The following is a 13,549-nucleotide window of genomic DNA, read 5'->3' on the forward strand; positions in this document are numbered from 1 at the left end:
ACTGTGAAATCAGAAAAGCCCTTCAGAGGTGACCTGTTTGCTTGCCCATATTTACTTCTACATTAAGGTTTCCCTTAGTTCTTTCCTTCTCACCCTCCTCCAACACCACAATATTTACTCGAGGAGCTTAAAATTAATTGCTGTCTTTCTCTCCAACACTCCAGTTCTATAAAAATACTAAACAAATGTAATACAGGAATTTCTGCAGACTTCTACAATGAAAAGACATATTTTTTAAAAAAATCAATAAATATAAGCAGCACTTAAGATATTCAGAGAAGCCCTGAAACCTCTTAATTTGTTTCCACTGAGCCATTAGCTCCAATAAATTGTCAAAATATGATAGCAGTTAAGTAACCCCATGGTTCCATTTATGAGAGACATACTGCCTCCCTCATTACTCTGGATAACGGAGTCACAGTAGTGTCAGGGTGATAACACTGTATTTCTTGAGCTAACATTAAAAGGCAGAGAACTTCAAGGCATCCAGGACAATAATACCAGAACTTCTTGATGCTACAGACACCAAAACCATCTGTGTGGAGGCACACAGACTGATGCACGGCACCTCTCTGGGAATGTAGTTTGACTGAAGCCCGGTGTGTGAGAGTTAGAACCAAGTCCAGTATCACCCAGGAATCATGAGCTCCAAGCTGCTCTGCTGCTGTGGACAATTTGCATCAATTCCTACATACAGTCGGATTCCCCGTCCCCCAGTCTAATCGTGTAAATTCATTAAATTGTGTAAACCACGTAGGTGCTTTAAAAATGATCTCAGACATCAATGTGACACAACAGCAACTAGAAGGTTTTACTTAAAAGGGTCTTGCTTCTTTCTCCATCATCTGCTGGTATTTCTTGCTCTCAACATCTAAATCAAATTTCTGGTCTTGTGCATCTGAACAAATTATGTCCTTTACTCCCTGTAGTTTTTGATTTATTTTAATAATTTAAAGACTTATAAAACAGGCTTTTCACTTTTAAAAATCTTTTAATCCTTACTTCAAGACAGAAACAGGCAGCAGTTTTCATTTTTTATTCCTCCAAGAAGCTCAGGTCTACCCCTTTGCTGTGAATCTATATTTAAAAATACCAGAAAATAACCCAGCAACTTCCTTTTTTAGAACTACATTTGGGCTCAATTTTAAAAAAAAAATACTTTAAAAAGTTTAAAGTTCCCAACAGCCAGGAAAATAAAAATTTGCTTTTTCTCAGACTGAATTTTAATTGGTATAAAATGCACCCATCTTCAAAGAATCCAGATTTTCATCATCTTACACAACAAAAGTAAATACCAGGAACTGATATCCTTCTACTGTGCGATTAATAGATTTTCTCTGTTCTCTGAAAAAATAAATTAGGGAAATGACAACATGAAAAGTCCAGGATTGCTAGATTATAATCTGTAACTATAACCTGTGTTAAAAGCTTGCTAGGAGATGGGAAGATGGAGACATCAGTCAGGTCTGAGGAAAAATAAATGTGCATCAGGGGAACTTGGCAGTTGGAGTGAGTGTGAAACGTTTATCACTACTTCATGATATTTATTCTACCCTTAGGTGACCACTTGCACTTGAGCTTCTCTGCTTTACCTCTACAGATGCTGTGTCTTAGTCCTGCTGGCAAAAATTGTCATGTGGACATTGGCATTTCAAAAAATCAAAGCTGAGAACCTGCTGGGGGAAGGGTTGTTCCACCTCTGCCACACACTACAGAGAAGTTTCCAGGAACATCAGATCACAAAAAGTGAAACATAACAGGATCCAGATTCAAGCACAATAACCACGTATGCCATTCAAAAAAAGCCTTCTATTTACAGCTGGGAATGTCCGTAAGTTTTTGCTTAGACCTTCTAAGGATAGAAATGTTTGCCCATTCATGTGAGACAAAGATGTCTAGGAGATTAGTTGGGAATTCAGGCAAAAAACATCAAGCACTTAAGCAGTACAGATGAGAGCTAACACTAGTTAGCTAACCATTAGTGTAGGAACAGATTGTCTCAGCATATATTCGCCTCACTTAGGTTCATAAACCATGTAATTGCCCAGAGTTTAAAAAGAAAAATTACTTCACAAGTGCAAAAATGCTAACTTGATGACTGTCAGGCAACATGCTACTTTATTAGAACATAAGCAAGAAGCAAATAGGGTGTGTTCACTGCAAACCACTTCTTGTCTACGGGACAACCCAAAGAGAAACAATACTCACTGGCATAATGTGGCACATTAGGGGCTGTATGGAAAAGTTTATGGATTCCGTGCCCACAGTAGCTCCGAACCACTGAAAATCCATTTGCTTGGGCGTGTTTCTGAATAATGTTTCCCAGTTCTCTGTACCGAACACCAGGTTTTACTGCAAAATTAAAGAGATACAGATAGAAATTCACAGAGCTTTCTCTAAACATAAATAACCATCAAACACCATTCAGACTAGTACCTCTACAGCACTAATGTCCATCTGCTTTGGTACGCAACTTCCTATGATCGCTTAATCCATCACTTATGTGAGTGCAATAACATACAGAAACAGGACGAGAGAGTCTCAGTATAAAGGAGAAAATAAGAGAAAAAGAAAACTCCTTCAGAAGAACACAACTTTCTCCCTTTCACAGATGTAAGTGCTCATATATTAAAAGGATGTTGAAGTTTGAAGTCAAAGACAACAAAAGACTTTCAAAGTACTTGGTAACTTCTCATACCCAGAGTTGCAGTGCTTCTTTCAATGAATGTATGAACTATATTTTAATATATACTCATCTCATATATACTCATATATACTACTCTGTGAAAAGCGCACAAATGATGATACAAGAAGGACCAAAAAGGGGAAAAAAAATACAAAACGGATATCTCTACGCTTAGACAAGACTTTAGTGGCAACACTACAGCAAATAAGAATGTTCATATGCATTTTCTGACAATCCTTTCAGGAAGCCTTAGAAGTTGAAGAGTTTGAAATAGATGAAAATGGTGTGAAAAATTCACTTTGATTACTTGGACAAGGGAGTAAAAAACCATAAAAGCAACAAGGCCTCAGCAATCAACTAATGAAGAAGCATACCAAAAGCAACCTTGAGCCACCACAAAGAAAAAGTAATGTAAATGCTATTTCAAGATCATTCACAACTCCCTGAATATATGCTGTTCCTTCAGGAACCAGATGCTGTGTGGTTATGTAGAGCATCTTAAGCAGAGTTCACATATGCAGCTAAAACTTTACTATGTGAAGTAAGCCATGTAGTTCATTTCTCTGCTAATATAAATAACTACAGCTAAATCAGTAAGCTGAATTTACAGAAAATAACAAGAAATTTAGATTACTGGAATGTGCATGCCCTTCCCAAAATATGACAACAAACAAACAGGCAAAAAAGACATGGTGGGGAAGAGAAGGAAAGTTAATCTGTTGAGTTTGTGCTAAATAATTGTGAAATCATACCATCTCCTTTGGGCCTCACAACACGAAGCATCTCCTATCAATGCAGCAAAGAGTCTTTTGCTTTCCTCTCATACAACTCTCCTACTTAGACATCTGCTGGTGCAATGCCAAGAAATTAAGATGATTTAAACAGGGCAGAGGTGACCCTTTTTTAATAGTTGAGACACTTGTTGCCAGAATTCCTACTAGCAGGGAATGTCTAAAACCTATTAAAACCTGTTACAGCATCCAAAAAGTTGGTAAAGAGAAGTTACACAGGGAATTTAAATCTCATTGTAATGAACACAAAGGTGAATTTCTGTCATAGTTTATACATAAAAGCCAGGATATGAAATTTAAGAGACAACCTATATAGTCTGCTATAAAAACTAAGTAGAGGAGCAAAGATAAGTATGATTCTGATTTAGCTCTGAAAAACAAAGCAGTCATTTCAGAATAGTAATCCCACATAAATAGGTAATCTATATTCTTCACAGCTCAACTCTGCAGTATTTTCTTGATCAAACAACAGATATGCAAGATATCATTCATATGGATTTCTATCTTTTCAGCTTGGCTAGCTATCTCCAAATTACCAAAGTAAGTTCATTATCTTTTCCTTTTCCACTTACTTTTGATTAAATGCATGTTTAAAGCCTTCATACATAGCACCTTAAACTTGAGTCTATAGAGGCTGTGAAGTGAGAACATTTTACTGGGGATTTTAAGAAGCTGCAAGGTATAAAAGATATAGATGATGAAAATATTTGCAGGGACTTGGGGGAATTTTGTTATCTCAGTTTGTCTAAGAGAACTTAGAATATTCCTTTATGAATTAAGTCAAACGTGACACTCTCTAGCTACCTTTCTGTCTCATTGCATGTCTCAGTGAAGGTGTCCTCAGTTATAAGCAACATTAAGTTCTGTGGGTACTGAAGGATATGGATCTGTCTTTTCTGGCACACTCCCACAGCTGAAAATCAAGAGCTCATAATTAGCTTTATGAAATAACCATCAGGTTTGGCAGGGGTAGAGATACATTTAAGTGTTCAAATAAAGTTTTTTTACCTTATCAGTTCATTGTGCAACACCATATAAACGATATACTTCAGTTTTCCAAAACACACTTTGTTCTTCACATCTTCACATTCTCTAAACTACTCAGATCAAGGATGTCTTATTCATCTAACTAATAGACTGAAAAAATCTGTTTCCATGTAAATATCATCATGTGTGGATCAGCTCAGCATTAATTACATTTTCCTCATCAACCCACATTTCAGATAAAACTTGCAGCCACCACCCACAGAACTGTGCCATTTGAAGCACGGGTTTGTTATACGATCTACATCATCTGCTGGTGACACACACTAACACTTCTGTGTTCTGCAACAGAAGTCACTCCCAGGTAGCAGCAAATAGGATTTTGGTTCTCAAATGTGAGCGTTGCTAATGCCTCAGGCCTTCACCAAAGGTTTTACCTGCATCGATGGCTTGCATTAGGCACTCATAAGTTGTTTGGACAAGCCTCCTGGCACCCTCATCAACTTCTCCAACATAAAACGTCTCGTTCAGATCTCCATGGTAGCCATTACGGTAGACAGTAATATCCACTGCAAAGAACACCAGACATATTGTGATATTAGCACTTTATCTCTGACTTCTTGTCTCTTAATATGTGAATGAACACACACACCTAAAGAAGCAGTATTGTAATTGTGAAGTTACAAGATTACTTTGTAAGAATTCCAGATATAAACTCTTCCAGTAACCAATTCTCTCATGCTCATCCGGTAGAATCTATAGAAATAGTTAAGAAGGTAGTGTTTCACTGGTCAACAGTTTGAATAATTTAAAAAAAAAAAGGAAGAAAAGAAAACCCACACCAAAGCAACAAAGACACAGCAAGCTTATGATTGGTTGCCTAGGTAAATATAACACCACAAAGAGAAAACCTTTGCTTTATGGTGATTTACCTAGTTAAAATACTGTCTTAAAATTAATTCCAGCACTAATACAGGGATGTAATCGTGTTTCAACCCATATAGTAACTTCAGTAATTTCTATACATCTTTAGTTGCACCTTTGCAAAAATTATAATGCTAAACCCCTTCGCTTCTAGCCAAAAAGGTAAAATTTCTTGGACGTTAAATACAAAGCAACCTTCCAATAGTATTACTGACTAAGAAAAAGAAATCAAATTATTTAGAACTTTTTTTCCTTTCAAATGAAAGGATTTAAAGTATCAGTATCAGGCAAACAGCAAGAATGAGAAGAGTATGCTTAAACAACTGAGGTTTAGCAGAACATAGTAAGAGTTCAGAATTATGTTGCAGCAAAACTCTAACTTGTTTGCTTTGTGTATAAAGTTGGCTGTAAGCTAAAAGCAATACTCATTCTTGAAAAATAACAGCATAAGGAGTTCTAATGACAAAATCTTTTTTAAATTTAACTCATTCAAAAAAAAGATAAGCTTTTTTGGATTAGGAACATCCATATGAGATGCTTGTTGCAAATAGTCCTACAAAACATGGGAACAGGCCTACCAGTTTAGACATAGCTGTCATCTATTCTAGTATCTCGTCTCTCATAGCAGACAAGTAAAACAATAAAACCTGCCATCAGATAGTCATGATATATGGTAAACACATGCAAAGTATTCTAGATTTGTATACCAAGTTAATTCCTGTCGTGCAAGTGCTTTTGTGTTTGGCAGACTTTGTCAGTAGTAGGGTAGTTCTAATAGCTGCTGGAGGACCAAAACCACTAACGTAATTACTGAACTGCTATTCAGGAAGAAATCCACACACAGGTAAATAGCCATGAAGGAAACTGTACTTGGCACTGGGTACATGAAGCCAACCTAGTAAGATTAACAGGGCTTCTCACTTGGGACTCCAGCAACGCCAGAAAAGCTGGTAATAATACAGAGATGTGCAAAGGTATCACCTTTGATGGTAAAAAAAACAAAAAAGAGAAAGATAAAGGAGTGTTGGACACATGGCTGCAAGTATGCTACAACTCGGAGCTATTGGCCAGACCAAACCTCATCGAGAAAAGGGCCACAGTTCTGAGGCTTGTTCCAAAAAGGCTGGTACCCACAGCCCTAAGCTGTAGACTTAGTAGCTCTATAGCTCTACGATTACATGTTAATATATATTAGATATCTGACAATCTAAAAGGATTCCAACCTGCTTCTAGAAATAACCAAACCTTAAGGTATGCTGGGATTTATTTACAGATAAGAGAAAAGCAAGCCAAATCGGTGAAAAAAATGCCATTAATTTGTACTGCCAAGCCAAGAAGAAATGAATGAGAAAACAAAACATGGTCAAGTAATTTATAGAAGTATGCCTCAGTACCCAAGAAGGCGTAAGTGCACTGACTACATGAACAAAAAAAGTAGCTGTTACTGTTACACTGTGAGGCTCTCAAAAAAAGGGTGTGTTTTTAAGACGCATCTAAACAATGCCTCACCATTAGGATCCTTTACATTCATCATAGATGTCATGTCCATAGCAAAATCTCAGAGACCTAGAGCCATCTACTTAAGAATTCATACAGAATTAATCCATTTGAATAATTCAATACACATTTTATACATCTTATTCTCTATTTATACAGTCTGGACCAACTGGAATCTAGCCTGGAATAGTCAGGCACGATACTAATGCAAAGACCAGAGTAAAAGAATTATAAAGCTCCTAAAATGGACCAAAATTTCTAAATTATTTTATTAAAAAAACTCATTAGTTTAAATATGAAAAAAAGCAGAGGTTAATTAGTAAATGAAAAAAATGAAAAAAGCCTGTCTTAACAAGCTACTCCAGTCATGTTGCTTTACTCTCACCTTACTGCATGGTGTAACTGGATGGAAGGAAGGAAAGTTGAAGGTCACAGCACTTACCATTAACAATGTCTCCCTCCTGCAACGGCCGCCTGTCAGGAATTCCATGACAGATCACTTCATTCACTGATGTACAACACGACTTAGGGAAATTATAATAATTCAGAGGGGAAGGATAGCAATTCCTTGCAATACAAGCCTAGTTTAGAGAATACAATTTACACTTAATATTAGTAAGTTTTGTACAAAGAAGAAGCATACGTGCAACAGCTTTACCATAAGAATGACAGGTTGAAAAACAGGGACTCTTGAAAATTAGATTCCTCAAGCATTTTTTGGCATTACGGTATTTTGTTATGCTTTGCATTTCTTACCAGGAACCAAGTAAAGCTACTTTAATTTTGCTTCTACTCATTTTTATGTTTGACTACCAGTGTTGAAATATTCAGGTTTCAAACAACGCACAGCAGAATTTAATCAGTTAAAGAACCTAGCCATTTTCAATGACTGTTTTTAAGCATCTGATCTACAACTTCAAGTATTTTTGCACAACACACAAGCTAGACAAAATAACATCTACCACCACTCTTCCACCCCATGTTTAAAACTTTCAGCTGCTTCCTTTGTACTTTAATAATCTTTTATGGATTTTTGCAAAGCTGACACATATATTTTATATATACTTACATATACATACTATGTGACATACTGACCAATTCTGGGAAAATAATACTGTGTTAACTTTTTTTATTTAAAAAAATACTGTTAAAACTGGAAAGCATCAAGAGGTGATATCATTCAGCATCAACAATCTGCCATGCAAAAAGTTTCCAAAAACCACTAAGGAGGGGTAAACACCATTTTAACTACTAGTTGTTTATACTGGACATTATGCATAAGCAAATAATTTAGTGTTTAATGCAGTTCAACCTCTGGCCTAATCAAACTAGAGTAAGTTCCTCACAATATTGGCTCAAGATCTGCAAATCCAGATAAGAAGAACAGCAACCAGAAAGCTCTCTAAAAACTTAACTGTGCTAAGTTCATTGCCTTCCCCACAGTGCACACAGGTATCCTCAATTATCAATTTACAGAGAAGACAGCGAAGAAAAATACAAATTAACTATTCATAGATACTTGAATTGTGTAAGCCAAGAAGATACTTGAACATTATTTCAAATACTTCGCTGGATTGTGGCTTTAGTTTGCCTGACTGCAACAAACGTCTCAATTCTCTCTCAGGCTCCTCACAGTTCCCATCCTCAACCACCAATAATTAAATTTTCTCCTCTGCATATCTTAACCAACTACACAGACCACAAAAAGACCATGACCTAGATACAATGTTTGTCGTATAATGGTATACATGGAGCAACAAAGGTTTAGCAGAAAGAAATTATATTAGGCTAACTGAAAAACCAGGTGAAGAAACTTAGAGGGACTTGGAAGCTGGTATGGAGAGAGGATCAGGAGTTCCCAACTCATTTTGAATCTACCATTCTGCTGTAACACATTTCTATCACCTGCAATACGCACTAGTTTCAAACGGGAAACAGGTTTAAAAAATAAATAAAAGAAATTAATGCAACAATAAAGAAAACCACACAGCAATCATTCAAAAATAAAAAGACAGAAGAAAGGACTTAAAAACCAAAAGAATAATAAAATAACCTTACTAAATGGACAGCGTGATCAATTTCTTCAGTAGTTACACCTGCTTTCACCATCATGGCAGCAACATCCAATACTTCTCTAGCAAGCTGCAAACGAAACAAAAGTACTGATTTAAAATAAGACTAGGACTACTCCACAGAAGATTAGCAACTCATTTTCTACAGCTACACTAAGAAACATGGGTAGACATGGGCTCTAGAAAGACCCGAGATGTCTACACTTTTGTATTACTGAGTCACCTTTGTGACATCTGCAAACACCGCATTTAAGATTCAGACTGCAATTTCCTTGAATACCATAAACTTAAACAAGACCACCAAAAATATATTTCAAAGTTTGACTTTATGCACAAGGAAGTGATTACAATCAAATAGCTCTTTTTCAAAAACTGTTAGGGATGAGGTTCTGTTTTGCGTTTGCTTTTTACCTGGTACTAATTCTAGAAGAGGAAAAAGGTCTGTTCTTATTTATGTGACATAAAATATACTCTTAACAGCAACATTTCTGCCATAGATGATCTCACTAATAACAATAAAGCCAGAAAACAGATAAAAGTCATCTTTCCACTTGGAAAATAGTGTATTGTGAATTGGGGGTCATAAGGAGAGAAAAAGCAAGAAAATACTAAATTTCCCAAACTACTTTTCCATGCTTAAAAGGGGTTTGAAAGCTTGTATTCTCAAATGTGCTGTCACAAACTGGTGAAATCACTATACATTTTCACAGAATAAAGGCATTGTGTAACGAAACCCAAAACCTCCTTACCCTACACACTACTCGCATCCCTTCTATATCCTCAGATGAGAGTATTTTTATTTGAGAGGTTCCTTTTAAAGCCTGTTCTGAATCAGACATTCCTGAAAAGAAAAAAGATGGAGGAAAAAAAAAAAAAAGAAAGAAAAAGCACCATGTTACAGAGGAGTGATTGCTACATGTGTCCAGTCAAGGAACTGACCTAGCTTACCAATGCAATAAAAGTACGCACTTTCTCACTATAGACAAAAGTAATGAACCCACCAAGTCACAGTATTAGCATCATTATCCAGATTAATTTGAATTCACAAGACTTCCACAATATCATAATGCTCACATGTGCTCAGGATGCCCATTCACTTACTGCATAAAACCATCATGTCTGATTAGTCAAAACACAACCTTAAAAATCAGACTTCCAAGGAAATTATTTTAATCATAGAAGAGTCCTTATTTTTTTTGCCCTTTTTTTGCTGCTTTTAATATAATAACTAATATTCTAAAAGACCCATAAAGCTTGTAAACATCTCTAATTATAGTACTGCTATGATCAGTTGATGAAAATATGCAAATTCTTCCTACCAAATTCTGTACAAGCTCAGTTTTATAGTTGAACAATACCCTAAAAAGATAGTACTTTACACTGCTTAAATATTTACATTTTGTAAAGAATAACTAAAGAACAGCTGTAAATTTAAAAATAATTCTACCAGACTTTATAGAAGCTGTTTTTTGGAAATACAAAGCACCAATACCAATACATAAAGGGGAAACACCAAAACAAACCAATAAGCAAGTAATTTTGAATGTATTCCCTGTGTGTCCAAAAATAGCTGGAACTCATATATCAGTTTTCTTCTGGGGGCTGCTTACTGCAGTTTGGTTTGGTTTTGTTATTTTATAATACATTTCCAACAGATACACTGATGTCATTGAGAAGGGCTTGGCAGAATTCACCTGTGACTGCTGTTTGTTATGAAGTTAAGCACAGGACCAGGACCTGCATGGATTTTTTTCTTTTCTGTAACCATTATTTCTGAAGTATCAGTAAGTTAACATGGGGTAAGATGAGACAGAGCGAGAAGAACGGATAAAAGAAGAGGTTCCCCTCTCCAGTATCTCCTTCATACTTTAAATGCTTTTCCAATTAAAAGAAAAATAGAAAGTAAACATAACACTCCATAATTGTGATTTGTTTCCAGTTACCTAGTGGGTGGTCAGCATAATCTGGTCTCTGAATATAACTTGGCACAGGTCTTGTAGGCGTCTAAATAAATAAAAAGGTTGTTAGGTTGCAAGAATACTTACTGTAGTCACAAAAACAGAGGCTCATGCAGCAAAATTATATAGCGAAATACAGCTAATTCCACTTACAAAAAGTTATGAAGCATGCAAACACTCCAAAACAGTTCCAATTTTCATTTCTCAAAGATTCTTCTGTCACTCTTTGCTTTCATATTATAGAACCTCTAATAGCCAGCTTCGTGGCTTTGTGAAAAACAAACTTTTATGTGTCTAGTAAATTAAATTGGTTTTATAATACATCATCCCTTTTATATTGTAGTGCTTATTCTGCCACTTTCCAGACTGCAAGTGCACTGGTTCCAAATATATCCTTCCTCCCTCTGATTATTAGAGTCTATTAGCAAGATTGCTATTTCTAATCATCATCCTAGTCATTAGCACTTTTGATTATAGTTTCATTTGCATCAATCCTACTGCAGTCAGAAGACAAAAGAAGCAAATGTTTGGCAATAACATTACTAAATTACTTGACTGGCAACATATCCAAAGCACCCTTTCTTCAATAACACTGACAAACACACGTGGGCTCAAGCTCTGTTAATCTGTTCTCTGATGAGCCCATAACAGATGGAACAGACTACAGAGACGATGCCACAGGGGCAGCGTTTCTAGCACACACCAATTAGAGAAAGATGCATGTAAATAATAGGTCATTATTCCTTAAAAACTTCGGCTTATTCCATGTACAAACTTGTACCAGTTTAAAAATACAGTTATAACTGAGGTCGTCTTCTAAACACACCTTTCACAGATGAAGAAGTTACTGACCTCAGTTCCTCTGCACCATTCTGGTGTTGGAGATCACTGTAACCTCTGTTCCTTTGGCAGCTCATCTCAAACCATTTATACAAAATAATATAAACCAATTTATTTAAGTTCTAAGTTAGTTCACCTTTTATTAGGCTGCTCCATGACTGGTGATAACAGTAAACAGCTAGCAGAAGACATCATATAAACCAGCAGCAGCTTTTGTGCAGAATAAATGTCAAAATGTACAGGCAAAAGGTATGAGCTTAAGCCTGTTACTGACACATGTTACCTCACAGGTGCTTCTTTAATCTCAAATACACCAAGAGATAGATCAAGTTAAATAAAAATGAACCACAATCAGAATGCAGTCATACATGTCCTTGCGATCAGGTTTAGATTGTTTAAGAAGCTTTCCCCTCTCAGCTAAAATGTGGGAGGTAATCAGGTCAGGACTGGAACACAAGTTGCTACAGAACATATCAGTGCGGCACCCGTTGCTTACCAGTGGATAGTGCGGCCTGAGTTTACCAGTGTATCGATAACCAGACCAGGGATTTGTGTTAACATCACCTTCCAGGGTCCAAGAAGAAACTTCACGCTTAGCTTTTTCATCTTCTGAAAAGACCAAAGGAACAACAACAACAAAAAAATTAAAAATGCAGCAGCAAGATTAGTCCTACTAAGAACTGCAGTGACCAGAAAGTGACATTTAAGTACTTAAGTCTAGATTTGGCTCCTTCTGGCATTTTAGATGTCAATATATGAAAGTGTAAGTATTAGTTACTTTGTACTCTCAGATTTTCATGTTCAAAATTCCCATCCTGGCAACTCTGTCTTTATTCAATGGCAAAGTGGGGAATGTCAGGACAGCAGTACTGAATGCACAAATGCAATGTAGTAACTCATAGAATCATAGAAAGGCCTAGGCTGGAAGGGACCTTAGAGATCATTTTAACCCAGCCTCCCTGTCATGGGCAGGGATGCCACCTCTCAACTAGATCAGGCAACACATGGGGACCGAACGGGAATCGAACCCATGACCTTAGCGTTGTTAGCGCCACGTTCAACTGACTGAGCTAACCGGCCCCCTGATTATTTAAGTTGCTCTTCTTTTGTAGTTCTAAAACACAGCTCTGTGCTTGCTTTCATTCTTGGGAAAAAGCCTATTTCTACAGAAATACTCATCCCTTCAGTTAACACTCCTGCACTGTAGATAACATTCCTTTTCTGTGATTTTTCGTCACATTCAGGGGCAAAAACAACCTGGAGTAGTATCTAACTGTTAGTTTCAACGTATGGAGCCTGCCACCCTTCCAGATCTGATGGAAAGAGCACAGTTGCTGCCACTTCTACATTTCAGGACAGTCAAACTGCAATTAGGGTAGATTGAAGGCATTTACATATAGGATTGAAGCGAGCAGATCGTGAGCGTTACCAAAAGGAAAAATATTTACCCAGAAAGAGAAGGCAAGGGTTAAGAAAGAACATGGTAGCATTAATCTTTAACTCATAATCTGATAAGTTTGTTTTCTCTTTTTTATCTCACAAGAACAAAGACATGGCAAAATGTCTGCCACAGCAATCCCCAACGTTGAGCTCCTCAGAGTCTCTGGGCCTGATATCTGAGCCATCTGCTCACATGACACTCAATTTAGACAAACCATTGAGAAATGGCAATTTTAAAACGCGAAGCTTTAACGATGCAATATGTTTGGATTCTCTTGAGATGCTTCAGCAGTTTGTTGCATTGAGGTCTCGAGGCCTCTCAGAACCAAGCAAGCTCAGCTTGGGTTCAGCCGGTCT

At 36.7% G+C, this 13,549-nt stretch overlaps 1 protein-coding gene across 1 annotated transcript in view; it reads right to left on the bottom strand.

Moving 5' to 3' along the window:
• Window positions 1-13,549, bottom strand: part of METAP1 (methionyl aminopeptidase 1) — a 17,395-nt gene that overhangs the window by 694 nt on the left and 3,152 nt on the right. Inside the window, exons 3-9 of the mRNA XM_009865881.1 lie at window positions 12,249-12,361; window positions 10,898-10,958; window positions 9,704-9,795; window positions 8,941-9,024; window positions 7,325-7,463; window positions 4,899-5,030; window positions 2,209-2,352 (exon numbers count right to left, since the gene is read on the bottom strand). Of these exons, the coding sequence (XP_009864183.1) occupies window positions 2,209-2,352; window positions 4,899-5,030; window positions 7,325-7,463; window positions 8,941-9,024; window positions 9,704-9,795; window positions 10,898-10,958; window positions 12,249-12,361 (765 nt within the window). The remainder of the gene's footprint in view (window positions 1-2,208; window positions 2,353-4,898; window positions 5,031-7,324; window positions 7,464-8,940; window positions 9,025-9,703; window positions 9,796-10,897; window positions 10,959-12,248; window positions 12,362-13,549) is intronic.

This window comes from Apaloderma vittatum, unplaced genomic scaffold (assembly GCF_000703405.1).
Source record: "Apaloderma vittatum isolate BGI_N311 unplaced genomic scaffold, ASM70340v1 scaffold19923, whole genome shotgun sequence".
Taxonomy (NCBI): domain Eukaryota; kingdom Metazoa; phylum Chordata; class Aves; order Trogoniformes; family Trogonidae; genus Apaloderma; species Apaloderma vittatum.